This window comes from Sceloporus occidentalis, unplaced genomic scaffold, assembly GCF_023333645.1.
Source record: "Sceloporus occidentalis isolate IW3139 unplaced genomic scaffold, rSceOcc1.0.p SCAF_3, whole genome shotgun sequence".
NCBI classification, from domain to species: Eukaryota; Metazoa; Chordata; class Lepidosauria; order Squamata; family Phrynosomatidae; genus Sceloporus; species Sceloporus occidentalis.
This window is the reverse complement of record NW_028316983.1, coordinates 126790025-126814679: the sequence shown is the minus strand read 5'-3', so window position 1 is coordinate 126814679 and position 24655 is coordinate 126790025. Positions and strand designations below refer to the sequence as shown.

The 24655-nt window shown below is 43.8% G+C and overlaps 1 protein-coding gene across 1 annotated transcript in view; it reads right to left on the bottom strand.

The window, feature by feature from the left end:
* Positions 1-16725, bottom strand: part of LOC149316734 (polyunsaturated fatty acid 5-lipoxygenase-like) — a 43693-nt gene extending 26968 nt beyond the window's left edge. The window contains exons 1-3 of the mRNA XM_089516134.1: positions 16573-16725; positions 2181-2379; positions 330-411 (exon numbers count right to left, since the gene is read on the bottom strand). Coding sequence (XP_089372260.1) covers positions 330-411; positions 2181-2379; positions 16573-16725 — 434 coding nt within the window. The remainder of the gene's footprint in view (positions 1-329; positions 412-2180; positions 2380-16572) is intronic.
* Between the last annotated feature and the right edge of the window lie 7930 nt (positions 16726-24655).

Genomic DNA, 24655 nt, shown 5'->3' with positions numbered 1-24655 from the left:
GAGGAACCATTATATTTAAAGCTGAATTGAGTTGCTATAATTTTGTGATGCAGACATACCCAATGTGAGAGTGGAATTGGGTAACACTTTGTTCTGTTCTTAAGCTCACCCATTGTCAACTATAGAATATAATGGTTCAATGCACACATTATTCTTATCTTCTGGACAAGTATTTTCTTTGTGTTGAAGTGATTCTTATTTTTTCCTATACAAACCTGTCAGATTTTTTTAAAAATAAAAATAAAACAGAGCACTTCTCTTTGGTGCTTCATTATGATCAGATCATATTGAAAAATCATAACTCAAAATAAAAAATGATGAGAACCCACCGATACAATTTCTGGCGCTCATCCAATTCTTTTGATCTGTGATGCTTAAGCATATGAGTCTTGTCATCTCCATAAATCGTAGCTGGGAAAGATAAAAGATAAGGGTAATATCTGAAACCAAGTTGTGAAATATGTTCTAGAATTGCTTGGCTTTAGGACATGGGTGGGTAAATTATGGCACTGCAGATGATGTTGGATTGCAACTACCAACAGCCCTAGTTTGCACAATCTATAGTGAGGTCTGGTGAAGGTTGCAGTCCACCAACATTTGGAAGACCATACATTTCCTATCTCTCTTTTAAGGGGTAATTCAATTTTCTTCCAATACTGATGAACCAGAGGCCAATATGTGGTGGAAGACTCTGGATCAGTTTGAATTCGCCTTCACAGAGCTGCATGGCAGAGCTGTGGCAGAATTTCATTCAGTGTACATTTTCATACAAATTTATCACATTCATGTTTCCTGAATTCTCAGAATTTTGCAGTAAAGCAGGGTTAGAAACTAAAGAAAACTACAGTGGATCTTTTAAGCAAAAGATGGATCTTGGCCATACCCAAGTCAGTAGACATTACCTGCCAGTACAAGCACTTGTGCCTGATGCAAGTAATTCTGATTATGTCCCCACCTTCTAATTTCCATAACAGTACTTAAGCAACTGTAGCAAAATTTGTTACCAGCTAACTGAAATTGTGGGGATGTGGTGGCTTAGTGGTTAAGGCCCAGTACAAATGAGCGCTTTGTGGCGCCCTGGAGCCAAATTAGGGCTCAGGAGTGCAGAGTATCCGCACACTCCCAAGCTCCAGCACATGACGGCGGAACCATCATGGTGGCCTTCCATCCTCATGGGGCCGCCACGATGACGCAAGTGCAGCACACTGTTCATATGCCGGGGTGCCATGCTTGCATCATCAATGTACCACAGTGTGCCAATGGTGTAGTGATGGCAGCGGCCACGCACGCCAAAAAGAAACTGCTTTTAGTGGGTTCTTTTTTGTGCGAAGGGAGCCCACACGGTTTGGTTGCTGTGGGCTCCATTGGGAGTAAAAACAAGTGGCTCCATCCCGCCCTTTCAGGGCGGTCTGTCGAGCCCCTATGACACCAGTTCTGATGATTGGAAGATCAGAAGGTTGGCAGTTCGAGGCCTGAGTACTGTATGATGGGGTGAGCTCCTGTCACTAGTCCCAGATTCTGCCAGCCTAGCAGTTTGAAAGCATGCAAATGCAAGTAGATAAATAGGTACCACTTAAGTCTGTTCTGGGCCAAAGGTGTTGCAAGATCCCTTTGCATTCCGATAATCCAGACTGGCACAACTATTAATATAAACTTTAGTATTATAATCCATGCCAGCTAAATTTCATGGACAGAGTCTATGAAAGGTCATGCTAAAAGTTATTTTGCACAGTTAGTCTGAAAGGTGCTGCAAGATCCCTTTGCATACTAAGGTTTATAATGTAGGTGAAATGAACCTAGCTTCTGCTGCTATCATGCCAGCCTTAATTGCTTCCCTACCCCTCTAACCAAGCTGCTATGAGGGCAGTGGGCTTAAGTGACCATTGCTTAATGTTTTAGCATTATGTCTGAAGTCTGCACTAAGGTTAAGCATGATTTATTGAAAGGAGGCAGCTTTATAAACCAAGGTTTGAATCTGGCTTGTTTCAATAAATTGTAGTTAAAATAAACCACAAAGTGAGCAATACATTTATGTAAACTCAAAGTTTGTTTAGGCACCCAGAATGAAATTAGCATCCTATGTCTGGATACCCGGGATTAACTCCTTCAGTATGTAAAATCTGGAGCTAAAGGGGTCCTCAGTTTAGCTCTTCATGTAATGAACCTACTAAAGCACTCACCCCTTCCATCTCGGAGAACTACCTCTTTTTCATCTGTAATCCATCTGTAACATGGAAACTCCAGGTAGTCACCATTTGGTGTTTTCACAGTGATATACTTCAGATACCAGTCATCAGGGAACCAGTACTTCCGTTTCTCAATTTTTATCAGCTGGATCTCCCCAAGCTCTTCTGTCACTGTCACATCATAAGTATCAATCTAGAAGAAGAAAATACAGGTTCTGGTTTCCGGAGAACACAAAGTGCAGCCATGTACAAGTGATGTTCTTATTCAATATGCAACATAGTTTTTAAATCATGGTAATACTAATATTTTATATTTAATCTTGCTTTTAACTCTGTATTTAATATTTTTTTATTTATTTATTTTAAAAAACATAGTTCAGTTACAATGTATAGACCCCATTCCTGGTTTTAAAGGTCCCATTGCAAATTGCCTTCTCTTGCTGCTCTGGGCCATGCAGTGGCTGGGATTGGGAAACTGTAGTGCAATTTAAAAGCTTAGCAAGTGACTGAAGGCAGCTTGTAGATGAACCACTTGCCACTGGACCTCAATTTGGATGGAATGTGGCAGCAAGTTTGCATGTTCATTCTGGTCCAGACTGCAGGGGCCCTCATTCACCACATCAATGCTGTCAGAAAGAAGCAGAGACAGTATCTTTCCCCTTCTCTCTCTTGTGGCAATGTGATGGCACTTAATTCTTCGCACAGCACAGCTACATCTCCACTTACCCACCTGCACTTTGCCTGGGGTAGAGAGTGTCTCTAGAGAATGGTATGGTTATAAATGATCATAAAATCATAGAATTGTAGAGCTGGAAGAGACCACAAGGGCCATCCAGTCCAACCCTTCCTGCCATGCAGGAACTCTCAATCAAAGCTTCCCCAACAGATGGCTATCAAGCTTCTGCTTCAAGACCTCCAAAGAAGTAGACTCCACCACACTCTGAGGGAGTGTGTTCCACTGTCGAACAGCCCTTACTGTGAGGAAGTTCCCCCTAATGTTGAGGTGGAATCTCTTTTCCTGTCGCTTGCATCCATTGTTTCGTGTTCTAATCTCTGGAGCAGCAGAAAACAAGTTTGCTCCATCCTCAAATATGACACCGCTTCAAATACTTAAACAGGGCTATCATATCATCTACCAACCGTCTGTTAGGCAAAAAGTGTTTCTGTAAGAAGCATTGGCAGTTCAAGTATTTACATTGCCCACAACAACAGGACTTTCTTGCTCACAAGAAGCCTGTGTAAGAGTGGAAGACATAGCAAATTCAGGATGAAAAAAAATACAAATATAAGAGAAAATTGGCACATATTCTAATTTGAGATGCTACTCTCCCAGTTAGTTTGATTCTGAGTAATCCTGAGTCTGCCATCCCTTTTCTTTCTTTCTTTCTTTCTTTCTTTCTTTTTTTGGTCACAGACTAGCATGCTGTTTCTTTTGACTCATTTATCTCTAAAATTATAGATATTTCAATATGGAATTAATACCCCTCATCTTAGTGGCCATTCTCTGCCACATAGGGTTGCCATATCCCACCTGTGGGCGGGACTTTCCCATTTTTGGGCGGGTCCACACGGTCCCGCCCTGGTTTGCCCCCGCCCCCGGGATTTCCCCCGCCCCCGGGCTGAGGAGAGGATTCCCTGCCTGCTTGGGCTCCGCTGCTGCCGCAGCGATTCCAGGGCCCAGGCCGGCAGAGAAAGCCTCCTTGAAGGGAGGATTCCCTGCCCGCTTGGGCTCCGCTGCCGCCGCAGCAACACCAAGGCCCAGGCCGGCAGGGAAAGCCTCCCCTCAGCGAGGCTCCTATTCAAATGTAGGACACAAAAAAGTGTCCTACATTTGAAAATTTTGTCCTACATTTGTCCCGGTTTGGAGGTTCTGACGTATGGCAACCCTACTGCCACATTATTATCTACTGCAAACCCAACCATTTTCTCACTCTTGCCAGTTAAGTCATATTTCAAAATATTTCCTTCCTCATAGGACTAAGAAAGTTTGCTGTGATAGCACAGAAGTGATAAATGACCAACCCTGAGGGCTGCTGCAGGCAGCAACTGAGAATTAGGCCCTGTTGAAGAGCCACAGCAAAGATGCACAGGGTGGAGAAAGTAGACAGGGAGAATCACAAAGTCACAGAACTGGAGGTGTCCTTGTGAGTCATCAAGTCCCAACCCCTGCTCAGTGCACCATCTCCAGCTAAAGCAGAACTCAACACCACTCTAGGCGATTGGTTGCATTGCCAAACCATTCTTATTGCCACAAAGTTCCTTCTAATGTTCAGTTGAAATCTACTCTCCTGTAATTTCAAACCAGAAGATCTTTTCCTACCCTCTGGGGTAGCAGAGAGCAGGCCTGCCCCCTCCTTGAGGGCTTTAAAGAAAGCAATCATGTCACCCCTCAATCTTCATTTCACCAAGATGAACATGCCTTCAACCTTTCCTGATACATTTGTTTTACAGACCTCTGTGGGTTTTTTTTTTCCTGAACCTAAATCCTCCTTAAAATGAGGTGCCTAGGACTGTATATAGTACTCCAGATGGGCCTTGATCAGAACAGAATATAGTGGGACTATTACTTCCTTCAGCATGGAAACTGTACGTCTAGGAAAGCAGACCAAAATAGCATTTACCTTCTTTGCTGCAGTATCACACTGCTGCCTCATGTTCAGTTTTTGATCAACAATAATCCCATGGTCCTTTCTGCATGTAATATTGCTGAACCATATACCCCACTATCTTATACCTGTGCAGTGGCATCCCTAGGTTTTGTGTCACCCTAGGGTTTGTGGTAATTCATGGTGTCACCCTCCCCCCCCCATTGACCTCCTCCCATTTCACACCGTACAGAATCCTTAGGAATGCTTTTTGGAACTAATATTACTGGTAAATCATAATTCCATATACCACTGTATGTAATTCAAATAGTGGTGACATAAACAACTAGCAAAATTTAGTTATACCTTCAAATTACAATATCATATTCATAACCTAAATGTATTTACATATACAGTACATAGTCAAGATTTTGTTAAAATAGGATGTTTTTAATGAACATTTAAAAAGAATAAAAAGTTTCAAAAAGATTCAAAAGTTTGTTCGTTTTCGCCTTCGCCGTCGCCATTTTTTCTCTCGCATTCTTCCTCTGGAGCCTTCGCGAGGCAGGTAATTAGCCCATAGTTTTTCTAAAAATATATATTTATAAGCGCATATGCGCATATATTGTCTTATAAGCGAATATTCGGCTGATCAAGCATATGCGGGTAAGAGCATAAGCGCATAAGCGCTTCTGATGGGCTAATTAAAAACAACAACAACAAAATAGGAGGGAAGGTAAAAACAGACAAGAAATGGGAACGACTGCTAGGATAAATCGAATACAAATAATCCGCAGTATAATGACGGCATGATGATGTCACGATGATTGACAGCTAATGGGAACGAATAGAAATTCGAATCCGGGTTTAAATAAATCGATGTAAATTATATGGGAACGAAATAGGGGTACTTTAACGCGGAATATTTACCGTCACCAACACAAATGGGAACGATAGGGAAAAAATCGAATTGAAAATCGCATCATTTTAAATCGCTGCATTTATGACTCTTTGCATTTTAAATCGCTTTAAACACTAAGTGGGAACGCCCCCCAAATGGATAATAAAATTGTTTAGTCTTGCTGCCAAAATTGCAGTTAATAGCTAATCATCTTGATTGAGCAATATTATTGGACAATAAGTTGTTGGACATGAACTGTCACTATCAGGTTTCTGAATTGCTATAATCCTTGAAGACTGTGGCCAAATCTCCTCCACTTTAAGATGGTGTTAAAATGATTAATGGGTGTGGGGGGCTAGATCTTCATCAAATACTGTATAAAATTTTCCCGAGAAACTATCTCTTCCCAGGGCCATAGAATAATAAAGTTGGAAGAGACCACAAGAGCCAACCAGTCCAACCCTCTGCCATGCAGGAAATCTAAATCAAAGCATCTCCGATAGATGGCCATCTAGCCTCTGTTTAAAGGCCACCAAAGAAAGAGACTCCACTACACTCCGAGGGAGTGTGTTCCACTGTCAAACAGCCCTTACTGTCACAAAGTTTCTCCTAATGTTCAGGTGGAATCTCTTTTCCTGTAGCTTGCATCCATTGCTCTGTGTCCTAGTCTCTGGGACAGCAGAAAACAAGCTTGACATCCCTTCAAATATTTAAACAGGGCTATCATATCACCTCTTAACCTTCTCTTCTCCAGGTTAAACATCCCCAGCTCCCTAAGTCGTTCCTCGTAGGGCATGACTTCCAGACCCTTCACCATTTTAGTTGCCCTCCTTTGGACACATTCCAGTTTCTCAACATCCTTTTTAAATTGTGGTGCCCAGAACTGGACACAATATTCCAGGTGGGGCCTGACCAGAGCAGAATAGAGTGGCACTATTACTTCCCTTGATCTAGACACTATACTTCTATTGATCCTAGTTTTATTTTATTTTAAAAATTGGAGCATTTAAAGAGGCTTGATTTATTTCATTGATCTTGGATATAGGGAGGGTGTCAAGAAACGGTTGCAGATTCATTGTGGGATTAATATCAGATGTATATATATATTAGAACAGAAGGTTTGGAATGCCTCATTCCCTTTTTCAGCTGAAGCCAGGAGCTTAACTGAATGATGTTTTATCACTGGAATTATATTTTTGAGGCTCCTCTTTTTATGAGCTCTTGCTAACATTTGTATATTTTTATTGCTGAATTCATAATATTCCCTACTTAAATATGCTAAAGTATGTAGTATGTTTTAAATTAAGGTCTAATGTCTCCAATTCAGGTCTTTTTTGCTCCATCTTTTGAAGTATGTTACTGCTTCCTGTTATTTTTTTGCTGTTTAGTTAGCTGCTCACTTTGTTTCAGCAATTTATTGCTTTCTTTTGACTAGGGCCTTTTCTATACATAAACCTCTATTGCTGATGGGTGGAATTTTATGTGGATTTTTAAAAATAGTCTGCTTAATTTAATCTATCCCCCGTTAAAAGAGTGGTATCAAACCTCCATGTGTTTATTTTTTAGAGCTGCGAGTATCATAGTTCAAATGAGAGCAATGTGTGATCTGGAACTAATATTGGGCCAAAACCTATTTGTGATATCTGTGTAGCTAAGGATTTTGAAGTACTGTTTAAAAAAAAAGATCAATTCTGAAATATGAATTCTGTTTAGAAGAGAAAAATGTAAAATCTTTTGGAAGTAAGATTCTGATATCTCTCTATATTTAATTTATTGAATTTCTTTAGTTCGTTTTGCATAGCCCTAGCTTCTCTTCTTGGTTTGGGATATTTTGCAGATATATCTAATTTTCTGTTTAAAATCATAGTTACCTTGGCAGTTACCTTGACTCCTTCCATGGCATGTGGACGTGGTATTCTTTGTTACTGATTTCCTGAGCTTTCCTCCCTTCTCCTGACTAGAATCTGGGGTCATCTGCTGAGGCTGAGTTCTGGGAAATTCATAATTCCACGCAGCTTGTGGAATTCACTGCCACAAGATATAATGATGGCTGCCAACTTGGATGGCTTCAAAGAAGCAGTGGGTAAATGAATGGAAGTTAGGGTCATCAATGGTTACTGGTCAGGATCACCTTCAGTGTCACATGCTTACTTTGTCCATCTATTCACACAGTGATCAAACAGATGTCCTTATGGAAACCCAAGCAAGACATGCATACAGCTGCATCTCCCATCTCATGTTCGCTGGGACTAATGTGCATCTGATACAAAAGCATGCTGACAAATGACAGCTCTCTTGATCTACAATGGCTAAAGAGTTAAACTTTAACAACAGTATAGAGAAAGGCATAATGTATCTTGATATACTATATTTTTTAAACAAAAACATCATAGAATCATAGAGTTAGAAGAGACCACAAGGGCCATCCAGTCCAATCCCTGCCATGCAGGAAATCTCAACCAAAGCATCCCCGACAAATGGCCACCCAGCCTCTGTTTAAAGACCTCCAAGGACTCCACCACTCTCTGAGTTTTTGGCCCCTGTTTCTGGATCCGTCGTTTAATCATCATTTTTAAAGAAAATCATGCCCTGGCCTGCTTCCTTTTGGAAGATGATAGGGCTAGTGATTAAAAAAAAGTGATGGAAATGATGATAAAAATAATAATTTTGTGACAGCACAGCAACCACACTATGGTATTCACCACTAAGAAAATCATGTGTCTTAACATGTTATCAGATAACATAAAAACAATCCTTAGCTGATTGTGTTAGAAAACACAGTATAAATGCTATGGAATACTCTAGATCCAAATGAATCAAGATGCCCAAAATGTTACCTAAGAGTACATTGTCATTCCCTATAAGTTTACTGCTTCCTAGGTGACTGGGTACAAAGTGAGCAGTAACCAAGATTGGTTGTTTTGAATTTGCAGTAAAACAGTAGACAGTAGATTTTAATCCTCTCCTCCACGGCCATCTCCCTCTCCTTGTGTTCCATGACTTTTTAGATTGTAAGCCTGAAAGAAGGGAATTGTCAAATTAACAATTTGTAAGCCACTTTGGAGCCTTTTTAGCTGAAGAGCAGAGTATAAATGCTCTAAAGAACTAAGGATAAGAAATAATTTGGTAGAATTCAAAGATATAACCACGTAGAGAGATCTTGTAGAACTTTTGAGACTAACTAAAGAAAGAAGTTAACAGATGAGCTTATATAGACTCAGTAGACTGAAGTCTACAAAAGCTCATGCTGCCAAATAGTTTTGTGTCACTCAAAAATGTTGCCATCTCACTGCTCACACAAAACTCCAGATCATTGATTAACAAATGGAAAGCAATAGTCCCAGTGCATATTTAAAATATTTATAAAACATTTTGGCGCTGAAGTACTCCTTTTTCTTTTCTCACTGTAAGAGATAATAGTAGATTCTGTTCTCTGCTTCCTGTTTACTAACTGGTGACCAGTCCATAAGAACATCCTTGTTATTCCATTTCATGCAGAGGTGGTAACAAGAGTCAGCACCATTGGAGCATCTTAACCATCCACTGAGACTACTACTGGCTTGATATTGTATTGAAAGGCACCAAAATAACAGGCCCCAGGTCTGGTGAGAGCCAAGAACCCAGTTGACTCCCTAAATCTCTCCAATTGTGCTGCTGCTATAGCCCAAAGTAGGAATGTATGAAAGGTAGTTTCATAATGCTTCTGCTTCCAAGGAGGCTAGGGCAGGAAATGTTGGCATTGGGGGCAGCCAAGCCCTACACTGGCCTGTTTCAGAAGATTTTGTCAAAATGATTTTGAAAGCCTAAATATACATGGGTTCTGAGAGATTAACTTTATTTCACATGCTCTGAAGACCTGTGTGTCAAAGAAGAGGCATTAGTTGGGAATTTATCATAATCACATGTTTAGCTCAATGGCTAATGCATGCCTACTTTGCATATAAACAAACTGCTAAGACCATGGGTAACTGAGTCTAAAGACCATGGAAAAAGCTTGACAGGGAAATAAACTGTAAATTATTTCTCACTAAATGGGTATGCAAAGGGATCTTATAACACCTATTTGAGACTAACTGAAAGAGAGAAGTTGGTAGTATGGTCTTACATAGACTTGAGCGACTTCCTCAGATGCATGTTATTTAATTTACATGTTCCTGTAATCTTACAGTGGCTTACAAATTGTTAATTTGACAGTTCCCTAGGAATGCCTTTTATCAGCTTTGGTTGATTTTTGTATTACAGCCATATCTGAATAACTTGTCTGAATTACATATGTCCCGGTTACTCCGAGAGTACGTAATGCCTGCTATACAAGTCTGCCTTAAAAGTGGTTTGGAAACTTCACATGGTCCAAAATGAAGCTCTTCTCAGATGATGGTGGAGGGAAGGCAGATACAGCATATAAGACCTTGTTCCAGCTCTACCCAGTTATGGGACCAAAATATGTGATGGTAACAATGTTGGAAGCCCTTAAGAGTTTTTGATCAGGCTATTTAAAGGACTGCATGTAAACCTCCCTAGTATACATGGACTGAGAGCTGTAAAATTTGCAATCAAAATAGATAATGCCCACATACTTAGGCAATTCCCTTCCTAGGGAAACACATATTACCTTTTTAATTTGTAATCTAAAATCAGAGAGGGGCATCAGAAAACAATGATTAAATCTGAAAAGTCTTCTAGTCACTAGGCACTGGCCAAATATTCAACAATGTCATTCTTTTAACATTCATGGACATCTATAGTTTCCAGTTGTGAAACTGGGAACCAGTTACACAAGTAGTAACATGCTTGGGGACCACCAGCACAAATACATTACCATTTGTGCAACTACGGGGGGAAAAACAACCAATGTTATGCTGCTGGTGTACATCTTTTCTTTATCTTTCTTCAAATATTTAGAAATTTAATATTTGCCACCAGTGCCACAATGACCAAAATAGGAATGTATTTTGTCAGAAAATAAACCTATATTAAGAAGTTATCAGCTCTTGCCCTACAAAAATAACACTATCACTGTACAAATGAAAGGAGAAATGACAGGTGGCAAGAGGACTTTAGCACATCTGATATTTTAATGTGAAAGGCAAAATGCTGATTTTTAACATTTTAAAACTTCACTGGAAAAGAGGTTTATTTTATTAGAGATGAGGAACTGAAATATTATGCAACATGATCACTGAAAGAATAGTGCAGGGACAGGAACAAGAACAGACAAAGAAGCAGAACGTGTTCTAAAGAAGCACGCATACTTAATGTGGCTCCCAGCACATTCCAATAATGGTAATCAGGGGAGTCTGTGGTAAGAAAAGCAAATAGTCATGTGGCTTAACACTGGCAATTATCTTAAAACATTAACTGAATATTCTATAATACCGCAAGCATCTAACCTATATTAGCTCCCTTTCTTATACTGAGGGATGGAAACTCTTCTCTTCACAGAGTTGCCAGAACACAGTTAGGGCTGCATAAATGTCTTGCTGCTATAATGTCTCCGTCTATATTGCATCATCCCCATAGACAATTACTCAGTTTCAAGCCACCACAGTTTATTATGTCATGTTCCCATAATCCTGACTTCCCCATCAAACTTTGTGTGCCCTATATCTAGAAAGATCTAGTTCAATCTGGAAAATATACAGTCCCAATAAGTATGGTAGAATTGCACGTATGAAGTAAACATTCATTTAGACCTTCCTGACCTTACCAGTTGCTTTTATAACACTATTTGGCATGCAAAAGCTCCTGGCTGTTTTTGTCTAAAAATGTCACCACAAATTTGAATGACTTCTGAGGAAACCAATGCCGTGGTGATGGAACCACAAAAGTATACACAGAAGACAGACTAAAGATCACTGTAGTCTACCAGTGAGAGGGAAGAAAGCGTGAGGAGTCAGCTTGTGAACAAGAGTGATGGAAGGACATTTTTGCAAAGCTAGCTTCTTTCCCAAAGCTAGCATTGCCAGCCAGAAAAACAACAGCCTGTGTCTTCCATAGTCATTTGACTTACAGAAACCAGCTGGTAAAGCTGTTCCCTATGAGAAAAAAAAGTTTTATATGTATCAAGAAGGTCCATGGCTAACAGGGAGACAATATGACTGCATGCACACTGCAAAAATAATCCAGTTTGACACCACTTTAACAGCCCTGGCTCAGTGCTATGGAATTCTGGAAACTGCAATTTGTTCTTGTACCAGAGCTCTCTGACAGAGAAGGCTAAATGTCTCATAAAATTACAATTCCCAGAATTCTATAGCACTGAGCAAGGGCAGTAAAAGCACTGTCAACCTGGATTGTTTCTGCAGTGCAGATGAAGGCTATGGCCTGAGACACACTGGAAAAAAGTAGTGTGTCAGCGTGGAAACTAGAGTTCCAGAGTGCACAGCAACCGCACGTTCCAGAACCCTAGTCCATGCGGGCAGCAGCATCATGGCAATGTTCTGTCCATATGGGCATTGCCATGATAATGACGCTGCCACACAGCATTTGCACATTGCTACACGCTGTGGCGTCCTTCTGCAGTTAAAACAGGCAACTCCAGCCTGCCAATGTATTCTGCTTTGGTCAGGCCCGACCTGGAATATTGTGTCCAGTTCTGGGCACCACAATTTAAAAAGGATGTTGAGAAACTGGAGCCTGTCCAAAGGAGGGCGACTAAAATGGTGAAAGGTCTGGAAACCATGCCCTACGAGGAACGACTCAGGGAGCTGGGGATGTTTAGCCTGGAGAAGAGAAGGTTAAGAGGTGATATCATAGCCCTGTTTAAATATTTGAAAGGATGTCATATTGAGGAGGGAGCAAGCTTGTTTTCTGCTGCTCCAGAGAACAGGACCCGGAACAATGGATGCAAGCTACAGGAAAAGAGATTCCACCTCAACATTAGGAAGAACTTCCTGACAGTAAGGGCTGTTCGACAGTGGAACACACTCCCTCCGAGTGTAGTGGAGTCTCCTTCCATGGAGGTCTTTAAGCAGAGGCTAGATGGCCATCTGTTGGGGATGCTTTGATTTGGATTTCCTGCATGGCAGGATGGCCCGTGCGGTCTCTTCCAACTCTATGATTCTATGATTTCAGGGCCGTCTGTACTGCCCCTATGTCACTTTGCTAACCCCAGCATTTGACAGTCATGCATTTGGTGTGTGGATGCCTGCAAGCACGTAAGTAACTATGACACTTAGCAATGCTGGGGCTCTTCTATTGGTGAAGCCCCTTTATGGAAAGTGAGCTATCATAATTTGCTAACATTCATGCCTCATGCTGATCACCAAGGCAAAGTCTGCTTACAAGCTCACAATTGTGCAGAGAACTTATCTGCATCCAATTTCTGTAGAAATGAATATAAAATTACAGATTTTGGTAAACTATACAAGTGGTACACATTGGCCATTCTTCACATTTCATGTATAGCTGTAGCTGCTGTATATATATCGTAATACTATGGTCAGTCCTTACTATCTGTACGGGTTCTGTTCCTGACCTCCCTGCAGATACCAAAAATCATAGGACCTCAAATCCTGCAGTTTTTAATGGTGGCATGCGCACACACACAGCCTCACTTTCACAGTCACGTGTTGCCATTAGGGCCTATGGCGCTTGCCATTTGCGGATGCTCATATCTGTTGATTATAAGCCTGCGGTTACGGAGGGAGGGCTGTAGCCTATTTTTAGTGCGATTGTTTGAAACCATAGGATGCTAGTGATGATTTATCACATTGATGTTACGTGACTGTGTACATAATTATCTGCCACATCAAATATACATCTCTCCAAATACATGCACAAGACCACTCGCATAAACGTTCCTTCTTTAGTCTTGCAGAGAGAGAATGAGAGAGAGAGAAAGCGAGGAAGAATATTCTGCTTCTTTCTGCTCACAAGCCACTTGTCATAGACAAGTAGCTGTGTCTATGAGCAACCTCCTCATTCTGTCCTTCATTCATCTGGTTTGCCATAGGTGGTGCAGCAAGCCAATACTTTCTATTTCACTGTCTGGAGGAGATAGAGAGCAAATGAGTAGAAGTGGAATTGGTTTCCATGGGGGCTCAACAGACCACCCTGAAAGAACAGACTGGAGGCATCTGTTTTGCTCCTGAGGGGCGCTGAAACAGCCAAACCACACGGTGTCCCTCAGCACCAAAAAGAACCCACTAAAAGCAGGTTCTTTTTTGTTCCCGCTCCCGCAGCGGATGCCATGAGTGCGTCATGTCGCATATTGATGACGCAAGCACAGCGCTGTGCAGACGTGGTGCTGTGCTTGCATCATGATGGCGGCCCCCGTGTGGACAAGGGCTCAGGAGCGTGCAGATACTCCGCACTCCTGAGCCCTAATTTTGGTCCCTGGCCACTGCAAACTGGCAGTCTGTATTGGGCCATGGACTTGTATACTCTAGCGCAGCCATTCTGTGGAGAAACTGATCTACTAAGATGCCCAGATGCCATGAGCAAGCCAAGGAAAGAACTTCCGAAAGGGAAAGCAGGAATTATGCCCTGTGACACTCAGTTTTTTTTAAAAAAACTTCCATCACTCATCAGTCATTCAGTCATCCTTCCTTCCTTCCTTCCTTCCTTCCTTCCTTCCATCCTTCCTTCCTTCCTTCCTTCCTTCCTTCCTTCCTTCCCCCTTTTTGAAGATGGGGAAATAGCAGGCATGTGTAGGGGTAAAGTCAGAAAAGCTAAAGCGCAGAATGAACTCAGGCTTGCTAGAGAGGTTAAGAACAATAAAAAGGGCTTTTTTGGATATGTCCGCAGCAAAAGGAAGAAGAAGGAAACGATAGGGCCACTGTGTGGAGAAGATGGCAAAATGTTAACAGAAGACAGAGAAAAGGCAGAATTACTCAACACCTTCTTTGCTTCAGTTTTCTCAGAAAAGGCAAAGGGTGCTCAACCTGAGGATAATGGAGCACAGGACAGAATAGGGGCATTTCAGCACAGAATAAGTAAAGAGATAGTAGAGGAATACCTTGTTAATCTAAATGAATATAAGTCTCCAGGACCAGATGAACTACATCCAAGAGTATTGAAAGAACTGGCAAATGTAATATTGGAGCCATTGGCAATAATCTTTGAGAACTCCTGGAGAACAGGAGAAGTACCAGCAGACTGGAGGAGGGCAAACATTGCCCCCAACTTCAAAAAGGGGGGGAAAGGGGATCCCAACAATTATCGTCCAGTTAGTCTGACATCAGTTCTAGGAAAGATTCTGGAGCAGATCATTAAACAGAGAGTCTGTGAACATCTAGAAGGCAATGCCATAATCACAAAGAGTCAACATGGGGTTCAGAGAAACAAGTCATGCCAGACAAACCTAATCTCTTTCTTTGATAAAATTACCAGCTTGGTAGATGAAGGGAATGCTGTGGATATAGTATATCTCGATTTCAGTAAGGCCTTTGACATGGTTTCCCATGACATTCTTGCAAACAAGCTTGTAAAATGTGGGCTAGACAAGGCAACTGTTACATGGATCTGTAATTGGTTGACCGGCCGAACCCAAAGGGTGCTCAACAATGGCTCCTTTTCATCCTGGAGAGAAGTGACCAGTGGGGTCCCACAGGGGTCTGTACTGGGCTCAGTGCTATTCAGTATCTTTATCAATGACCTGGATGACAGAATTGGGGACATACTTATCAGATTTGCATATGACACCAAATTAGGAGTAGCTAATACCTCAGAGGACAGGATCAAAATGCTGTTTTAATTGTTTTATCTTGATGTATTTTTTATCTAAATCTGTACGCCGCTTTAATCAAAAGTTGGAAAAGCGGGATAGAAATAAACTTTTTATTATTTATTATTAAGATTCAAAATGACTTGAATGGTCTAGAAAGCTGGGCCAAACCTAACAAAATTAAATTCAACACGGAGAAATGTAAGGTACTGCACTGAGGGCAGAAAAATGAAATGCACAGATATAGGATGGGGGAGACCTGTCTGAATGAAACTACGTGTGAATGGGATCTGGGAGTCCAAGTAGACCACAAGTTGAACATGAGTCAACAGTGTGATGCGGCAGCTAACAAGGCCAATGCGATTTTAGGCTGCATCAATAGAAGTATTGTGTCTAGATCAAGGGAAGTAATAGTGCCACTCTATTCTGCTTTGGTCAGGCCCCACCTGGAATATTGTGTCCAGTTCTGGGCACCACAATTCAAAAAGGATATGGAGAAACTACAGAGTGTCCAAAGGAGGGCGACTAAAATGTTGAAGGGTCTGGAAACCATCTCCTATGAATAATCACTCAGGGAGCTGGGGATGTTTAGCCTGGAGAAGAGAAGGTTAAGAGGTGATATGATAGCCCTGTTTAAATATTTGAAAGGATGTCATATTGAGGAGGGAGCAAGCTTCTTTTCTGCTGCTCCAGAGAACAGGACCCGGAACAATGGATGCAAGCTTCAGGAAAAGAGACCTCAACATTAGGAGGAACTTCCTGACAGTAAGGGCTGTTCGACAGTGGAACACTCTCCCTCAGAGTCTCCTTCCTTGGAGGTCTATAATAATAATAATAATAATAATAATAATAATAATGATGATGTATGTATTATTTCTATTTCCTGCCTCTCTCTACGGATCACAACAAAATCACATACAATCATACAAATATCAAACATGAAGCAGAGGCTGGATGGCCATCTATTTAGGAATGCTTCGACTGAGAGTTCCTGCATGGCAGAAGGGGGGGTTAGACTGGATGGCCCTTGGGGGTCTCTTCCCTCTGTATGACTCTTATTTCAGTTTGTCCCAAAGGGGTGACAAGATCTCCCTGACTCCAACTCCCAGAACTCCATAGCCTTGAGCCAGTAATGCAGTGAAAGCGGTTTATTCCTGCAGTGTGGATGCAGCCAGGGAGGCATGGTGCAAAGAGCAGCGGGGGCAGGGAAAGGGTCCTGGGGAGGGTACTCACGGCGCCCCTCTCGAAGTCGTTGTAGAAGGCCTTGTCCAGGAGGTGCCTCTCGCTGGAGCCCTCGGAGCCCAGGAGGCTCAGGTAGATGTAGTCGTCGGTGCCTGCGAACCACTGGCTGCCCGTCGCCACTGTCACCGAGTAAGAAGAGGGCATGGCTGCTGGTGCTGATGCTGCTGCAGGATGGATCCCCTCTCTGCCTCTCCTTCTCTTTCTGTGGGGCCCCAGGCTTTGGCTGGACTGGGCAGGAGGAACCAAGGGAGGGAAGGGCTGCTGAGTGAGAGGGAAGGATGGTCCTCCAGCACCAGCACCACTTGGGGAGGCATGTGCCATAGAAGAGACCGCAAAGCCACACAGTCCAACCCCCTTCTGCCATGCAGGAACTCTCCATCAAAGCATTCCCCAGTGACAGATGACCATCCAGCCTCTGCTTAAAGACCTCCAAGGAAGGAGACTCTGAGGGAGTGTGTTCCACTGTCAAACAGCCCTTACTGTCAGGAGGTTCCTCCTAATGTTGAGGTGGAATCTCTTTTCCTGCAGCTTGCATCCATTGTTCCGGGTCCTGTTCTCTGGAGCAGCAGAAAACAAGCTTGCTCCCTCCTCAATGTGACATCCCTTCAAGTATTTAAACAGGGCTATCATGTCACCTCTGAACCTCAAGGGCCACCTAATCCAACCCCCCCTTCTGCCATGCAGGAGCTCTCCATCAAAGCATCCCCAGAGAAGCCTTCAAAAGCCCATTTGCCACTTGCAGCCAAGAAACCAGGAGGAGGTTTGTGCCCCAGCGAATGTGGAGGGATGAGTGTATAGAAGTTAGAATCGTGGAAGCCATTGTATCCCTCATTACCATGTATGGATGTCAGCACTGGAGAGTGAAGAAAGCAGATGGGAAGAAAATTCATTCCTTTGAGATGTGGTGCTGGAGGAGAGTGCTGAGGGTACCATAGACAGCCAAAAAGACAAAACAAATGGGTCCTAGAACAGTTCAAACCAGAACTCTCCCTGGAAGCCAAGATGAGAATCAAATCAAGGCTGTTGTGCTTCAGACACATCATGAGCGAGCACAGCTCTTTGGAAAAAACAATGATGCTGGGGAAAGTGGAGAGAAGTAGGAAGAGAGGATGCCCTCATGCCAGTTGGATGGACTCCATCAGGGAAGCCATTGTCTGCAGGGCCTGAGCAGAGCAATGGAGGATGGGGCGGAGGACAAATCTTGGAGGTGTCCCATCATCCACAGGGTCACCCTGGATCACTTTGCCTTGAAAGTAGCCAACACCAACAACCATCCTATCGACTTCCATCCGTTCAGTTTCATAAGATCGCAGGGCAGCGGCTGTTCCTTCTCCCCTCCCTCAGTGATGGTTTGGCCACAGAGGGCCACATTAATAACTTTCGGCAGCCATTTGCTCCCTTCGCTTCTCCCAGTTGTTTAAAAACCAGAGTGAAGGCAAGGTAGAGTCAACTAGGCCTAGCACCACACCTTCACAGACCCCTATTACAGATCTGAAAAGCCCTCTGAAGATTTAGGGCAAGGGCCATGAGTTGCCTCCTTCTGGATTCCACATCCATTCCGCCCCACCTGTGTGCATGTGCTTGATAGCTGAGCTCTTACTAGCACTCTATACTGCACCTTCATATCCACCAAAGCTCACGCAAACTCAAAACCAGTCTTCAAGGTGCTGCTATGTTTCCCCCTCTCCTCCCCTTCTTCCCCTTCCTTTCCTCCTTTTTATGCTGGAAGAAACTAACATGGCTACTTTGCATCTACACTGCAGCAACAGTCCAGTTTGACACTACTTTAACTGTCATGGCTACACGCTCTGGAATTCTGGGAATTGTTTGTTGTGGCACCTGCAGTTAAAGTGGTGTCAAACCGGACCACTGCTGCAGTGTGGATGTAGCCCTTGAAAAGGTCCTGGTTCCATGGCTACCACTCTCCCCCTTGTGGTGAGATGATGGGTCATGGGAGAGACAGCCTATTCATCTGGGCAGCTTTAGAGGCCCAGTTGGCATCAAGATTTATTCTATTGGATGCCAAGTAAAAACATGACTTTTTGTTTGATCCTTTAACGGGCCATTGGAATTAATTCAGATTTGATCATTTGTTCTGGCTTCCAATTGTTTTAACAAGCTGTGGGACCTTCTGTTTTAATTTGCCATATTTTTTAAAATATGGTTTTAACCCACTTAAATCACTCTTGTTTTAATTTGCAAAGAGATCCTGTGGCACCTTTGAGACTAACTGAGCAAAAGAAGTTGTAGCATAAACTTTTGCAGACTCTGTCTCCTTGCTCAGATGCAAGGAGTGGCCTAAGGTCCTTTTTGGGCAGCCCTTCACTCCATGCATCTGTGGAAGGAGATCAATCCTACAATAGCTGATGCTACAACTTCTTTGGAAAGCACAAGGCCTGGTCCAGCACCTCTTGGCTTCTCCACTGGGTTTCCGGCACAACTGACCTCTTTCTTGCTGCTGGGTTCGCCATCTGCGAAGCCTTCCGTGTCCGTTGGGATGTTTTGGTGCTTTGGCCTCTTGGCAGGATTGGTGGCCTCTGCCTCGCTCAGTGAGCCAGATGGGCTTTCCAGTCTTCTCTTCATTTCAGGGCCTGGTGATCAATCAGGGCCTGAGCCTGGAAGAGTTAAGAAGGATCAGCTAAATGGATTTTGCTATGATCATTTGCTATGATAAGTCAAGGGTAAAACCTAGGGGCATACAGCAAAGGATCTAAAGAATGAAGCAAAGCAAAACAATGTCAAAGAACTTATAAAATTCCATCAGACATAACTCTTTGCGCTTACTCTTAAGACTGAATGGATGAGAGAGGAGAGGGAGTCAGTGCTTCACGTATTATACTCTTGCTTTTCACCAGGGGATGGTTCCTCCTTTTAAATAAGAGTTAAGACACAGTACTTACACTGACCCCTGGATAAGTCGGCTCAGATTTTTTCGGATCAACTTTTTGACCTACATTTCTAGTCTTATACATGAGTATATACAGTATGTTCATTCTACATTTTGTATTCTACACCACCTTGAGACCCACTCCTGGGAGAAACGAAATTGAAGAAATAAGACAACCATACACTTGAACCCAACTAAGGAAGGTCTGCTTAAGAAGGATGCTATCAGGTGAGCTCAAGCAGTCCACCTGGTTTAAAGCGATGCCTTCCCAAAGCAGAAGTAGCTAGCATTTAAATAAAGAAAGGACTGGATGCACTTACTGTGAAGACAAAACAGCCAGAGAAAGCAAGAGAGCTCTCCAACTGATCAATGGCACCAGACCGTTTCTTGTGTGCCATCTTATACAGCTTGTGCAACTTCCTCGCGTCAAATTCGGTAAACTTGGACACAAATATCCACAGGTTCCTGGGAAATAAAATGGATTGTATTTTCCCTTTGTGCTTGTCAAGTGCCAAGCAGCAAAAACATCAAGTTACCATCTGCAGAGGGGTAAAAAGGGCCTCTCCTGGCCCTGAAACAGCCTGGTCCTACTGAAAGTGTGCCAAAACCACACACACCCAGGATGTAGGCGGCATTTGGAAGCAATTTAGGAGGTTCAACTATGCGGCCTTCTAACTCTTAGACTTGTGCACATTCGGTCTAGACCAGTGATTCCCAAACTTTGGTCCTTCAGGTCAATTCACAGAATCCCCAGTCATTTTGAGCAACAGTCAGGAATTTTGAGAGCTAAAGTCTAAAACCTCCAGAGGATGAGACCCTGGGAATCACTGGACTAGGCTGAATGGCAGGACAGAGCTGGTATATCAGAGTGTTGCCACAAAGTACCACAAATGACCATGGGCAAATAACTCTCATGCCATCTCAGCCCCATAGGCACAATATTCAAGAGAAAATAAGAGCAGCCAAAGGATTGGTGATGGTGGAATGGGGTATTCTGGAAGAGAGCCTGGCTAGCCGGTGCTGAGAACAAAATAATCGCCCATGCTGCAAAATGTTGTTGCAGATCCCATTTGTGGCTCCTAGAATCCATGGGGCCATACTTCTGAGGCATAAGGAAGGACTTCAGTGCAGCCAGAACAGAAGCCACTCTACCCAAAGTACCCCTCTACTTAAGCCACTAGTAATCCCTGGATGGTAGGCATGGGTTTGATATATGATTCACCTTTCCTTCCAAAGTGGGAAGGAGAAGCAGGTATTAACTCCGTGCCCACCATCCAGGGATTACTAGTGGCTTCAGTGTCATGGCAGTGTTAATTCAGGGTTATATTTCAGGTTTGAAGGGAACTGTCTGTGATGCTGAACCATATGCCTCAAACTCAGCATCTTGGAGAGCTAATAAATCTGAGAGCAGATTGAATGAACCAGGACAGTTAACTCAACGTCAAACTGTATTATTTCTGCAGTGCAGATTGGAGCTGGCTTGGCCTATGAAACCAAAACTGCCAGAATAAGTCCTAAGTCCAGGGAGCAACAATCCATTACCTGATCCTGGTTTAAACACACATAGTATCCATTCCAGAAGTTATCTTTCATTAGCTATTGCCTTTTGAGTTGTGTCAAGGCTAAATCCATTTCCAGAGAGATATTGAGGTATATCACACAGAGCTTTTTGGCGTTTTTCTGGCTCAGTTCCAGCTCACTTCCGAACTGATAGCACTTCCAACGATGCGGTCTCACGTCGTAAAGTGACTGTGTTATCAGACGCCATTGATTTCTGTGGGAGCCCCTTGCAAAGTGCTTCAGCAACGATACCAAAGTGCCCCCTCATTTTGGTAAAACTGGAAAAAAGTGACTTCTGAGAATTCGCTTCCAGGCTCCCTTCAATTGCACTGCGATTTGGTCTGGTGTGGAAAAGCACTCCGATGCCACCCCCCTTAGCCCCTGTGTCCTGCTCTGTCATTCCCCTCCTACTCCTTCATGCCATCTCCTCCTGTCTGCCAACCAGCCGAACTCATCATCCCCTGCGTCCCCTGCCTTCTCCTAGACCCCATCTGCTCCCCTCCCTCAGCCTCCCACTAATTCCATCATCCCTGCCTTCTCCTAGATCCCCATCTGCTCCCCTCCCTCAGCCTCCCACCAATCCCATTATCCCTGCCTTCTCCTACACCCCCATCTGCTCCCCTCCTTCAGCCTCCCACCAGTCCCATCATCCCTGCCTCCTCCTAGATCCCCATCTGCTCCCCTCCTTCAGACTGCCACCAATCCCATCATCCCCTGCCTTCTCCTAGACCCCATCTGCTCCCCTCCTTCAGCCTCCCACCAGTCCCATCATCCCCTGCTTTCTCCTAGACCCCCATCTGCTCCCCTCCTTCAGCCTGCCACCAATCCCATCATCCCTGCCTTCTCCTGCTACACCCCATCTGCTCCCCTCCTTCAGCCTCCCCCTAATCCCATCATCCCTGCCTTCTCCTGCTACACCCCATCTGCTCCCCTCCTTCAGCCTCCCACCAATCCCATCATCCCCTGCCTTCTCCTACACCCCCATCTGCTCCCCTCCTTCAGACTGCCACCAATCCCATCATCCCTGCCTTCTCCTGCTACACCCCATCTGCTCGCCTCCTTCAGCCTGCCACCAATCCCATCATCCCCTGCCTTCTCCTAGATCCTCATCTGCTCCCCTCCTTCAGACTGCCACCAATCGCATCGTCCCTGCCTTCTCCTAGACCTCCATCTGCTCCCCTCCTTCAGCCTCCTTCACACAAATCCTAATACTGGCTCCAGCAATGCAGAGCGAGCTATCCCATCATCCCCTGCCTTCTCCTGCATCCCAATCCTGGCTCCAGCCACCCCCAGTGACCTATCCCTTCATCCCCTGCCTTCTCCTGTATCCCAATCCTGGCTCCAGCCGCTTCCAGTGATCTACCCCATCATCCTCTGACAGCTTCTTCACCCCGATGAAGGATGACAGCTAAGGAGGGGGCAGAGAAGGAGGACAGTGTCCAGAGCCCCACTGAGCAGGCTCCAGGATTCCGATTCGGATCGTTGAACCATCCGGTGTAGTAATACAATGTGCACTCACTCCTCTTTGCTTGGATCCACATCACGTGACTGGCTTGGAATCGAACTGACTTCGCTTGCCCCTCACTTCGGAAGGACAACAGAAAGGCATCCAGGTGTGGAAAAACATCGCGTTTTAACCTCAATCCACATTGCTAGACAGGATTGACTCCGGATCTGTTGTGGAAAGAAGACCCACAGAAAGGATTCTGTGTGGCTCAGACCCATGCTTTTGTGGTTGTCAGTCCATTGGATGTACCTGCTTGTGCCAGGGAGTGCCAACTGCTCCCCGAGAAATTGGGTCACACATGCATTTCTCTCTCACTTTGGGGTACATGGTGCTCAGTGTGCAAACAGATGCTGGTGCACAACTGCTCTCTATCTTATTCCTTGTGCAGCTGCTGGTAGTTGCCTTTGCATAGCTGTGTGGGTAGCAAGTATTACAAAGCTGCCCTTCCTTCCTTCCTTCCTTCCTTCCTTTTTCCCTCTGGCATCTTCTGCAGCTGTACAAAGGAACTTAAAGGTGCATGTCACAAGTGGCTTTGCTCCGTAGCAAAGAATGTATTTTGCACAGAGATGGTCCCTTGGAGATTGTATATAGTCACTGGGAATGATTCCTGGATGAAACCCAGGAGAGCTGCTGTGTAGAGCGGGGGGAGAGGGAGGGCAAATGGTTCAAAGGCCAATTTTGCAGCCCAAGGAGAACTCACCATTGGTTACTGAAGCTCAGAAATATGCTTTTTTAAAAGCCTTTGAGGGGTGGGAGAGTGTGTCTGATTCTAAATGAAAAGCATCGCAGCAATTTTTTTTAATTTCCATAAAATATTAAGGGAGGGATAATGTTGGGCTTCAGAGGCCATGGTCTGCAAAAATGGCCTTGGATCCCTCCTGTCGAACAGGGAGATGAGAAGTGGTTCTTACGTCTGCAGAACTATTAGTAGGAAGCTCAACGTTATTGGAGAGTCTGGAATATCAGTACGCAAAGGGATCTGGCAGCACTTTTGAGACATACTGTGTGACAGAGGTTGTAGCATAAGCCTTGTGGACAAGGTCTGAAGAAGTGGACCAAGTCTACAAAAGCTTATGCTACAACTTCTCTCACACAGCTAGTCTCAAACGTATTGCAAGATCCCTTTGCATAATGATTAGAGACTGTATCCCAGTTTGCACAGAATATTCGGCTTGTGTTCAGGTTTATGCCTAGAATCTGTTTGGTGTCTTACATGCAAATTCCCCTTGTGGAAGAGAGGTTGGATGTTATTGACCAAGGGTTGCGCCCAAGATTGCCGAAGCAGAGTTGTGCAGCCAGTGCCACTATACACAGAGATGCACATATGGTTGCACAATGTTACTGTTCAACACAAGGGCTGTGTAGCACCGATCACTGCAAGATTTGCATCACGCGGCCCTGATGCGAGATCTTGGCAGATGTGGTGCATTCTTGCTGATGGATAGGACAAGGCTAGAGACTAACTTGGCACAGGGATATATAAGGTGGAGAGCAGCTTGGGTCTACCTGTCAATGTAATGGATGAAGACACCAAGGTTCAAATCCAAACTCAGTAATGGAAATCCAATGGGGGACATTGGGCAAATCATATGCATTTATCTCACTAGAAGGCAGTGACAACAAGCCTCCTCTGAGTAAACCCAAGAAAACCCTATGATAAAGTCACAATCAGTCAGGATAGCATTGAAAGCACCTAACAGCAACCACAAAGCAGGGGCTTCTCAATGATCCTCCACATTTCCCCCCATCCTTTCAGACTAATCTCTCCATCTTTTCCCAATATTTCCATTTCTCATGTTCAGATAATTAAGAGTGCACTTTATTATTTTCCCTACCAATTGTGTTTGGGGCTTTTTGGTTACGTTTGACCAAGTTCTGGCATTACAAGTGAAGCAGAGCCAATGAAGACCCAACAAATAGAGGTGGGGAATTAAAAGCAAACCTTGGGGGAGTGGGTAGGGAACATTCAACAATCTCACATGTTCTTCTCCCCCCCCCCCAACTTCTTTTGTGCATGCAGAACATGTGTGGGGTGTCGATGTACATACTGTAAATTATTTATTGATGAAAATGCAAGTAAAGCTTTTCTTCCCAACACGGTGTGCATGCATGTGCGTTTC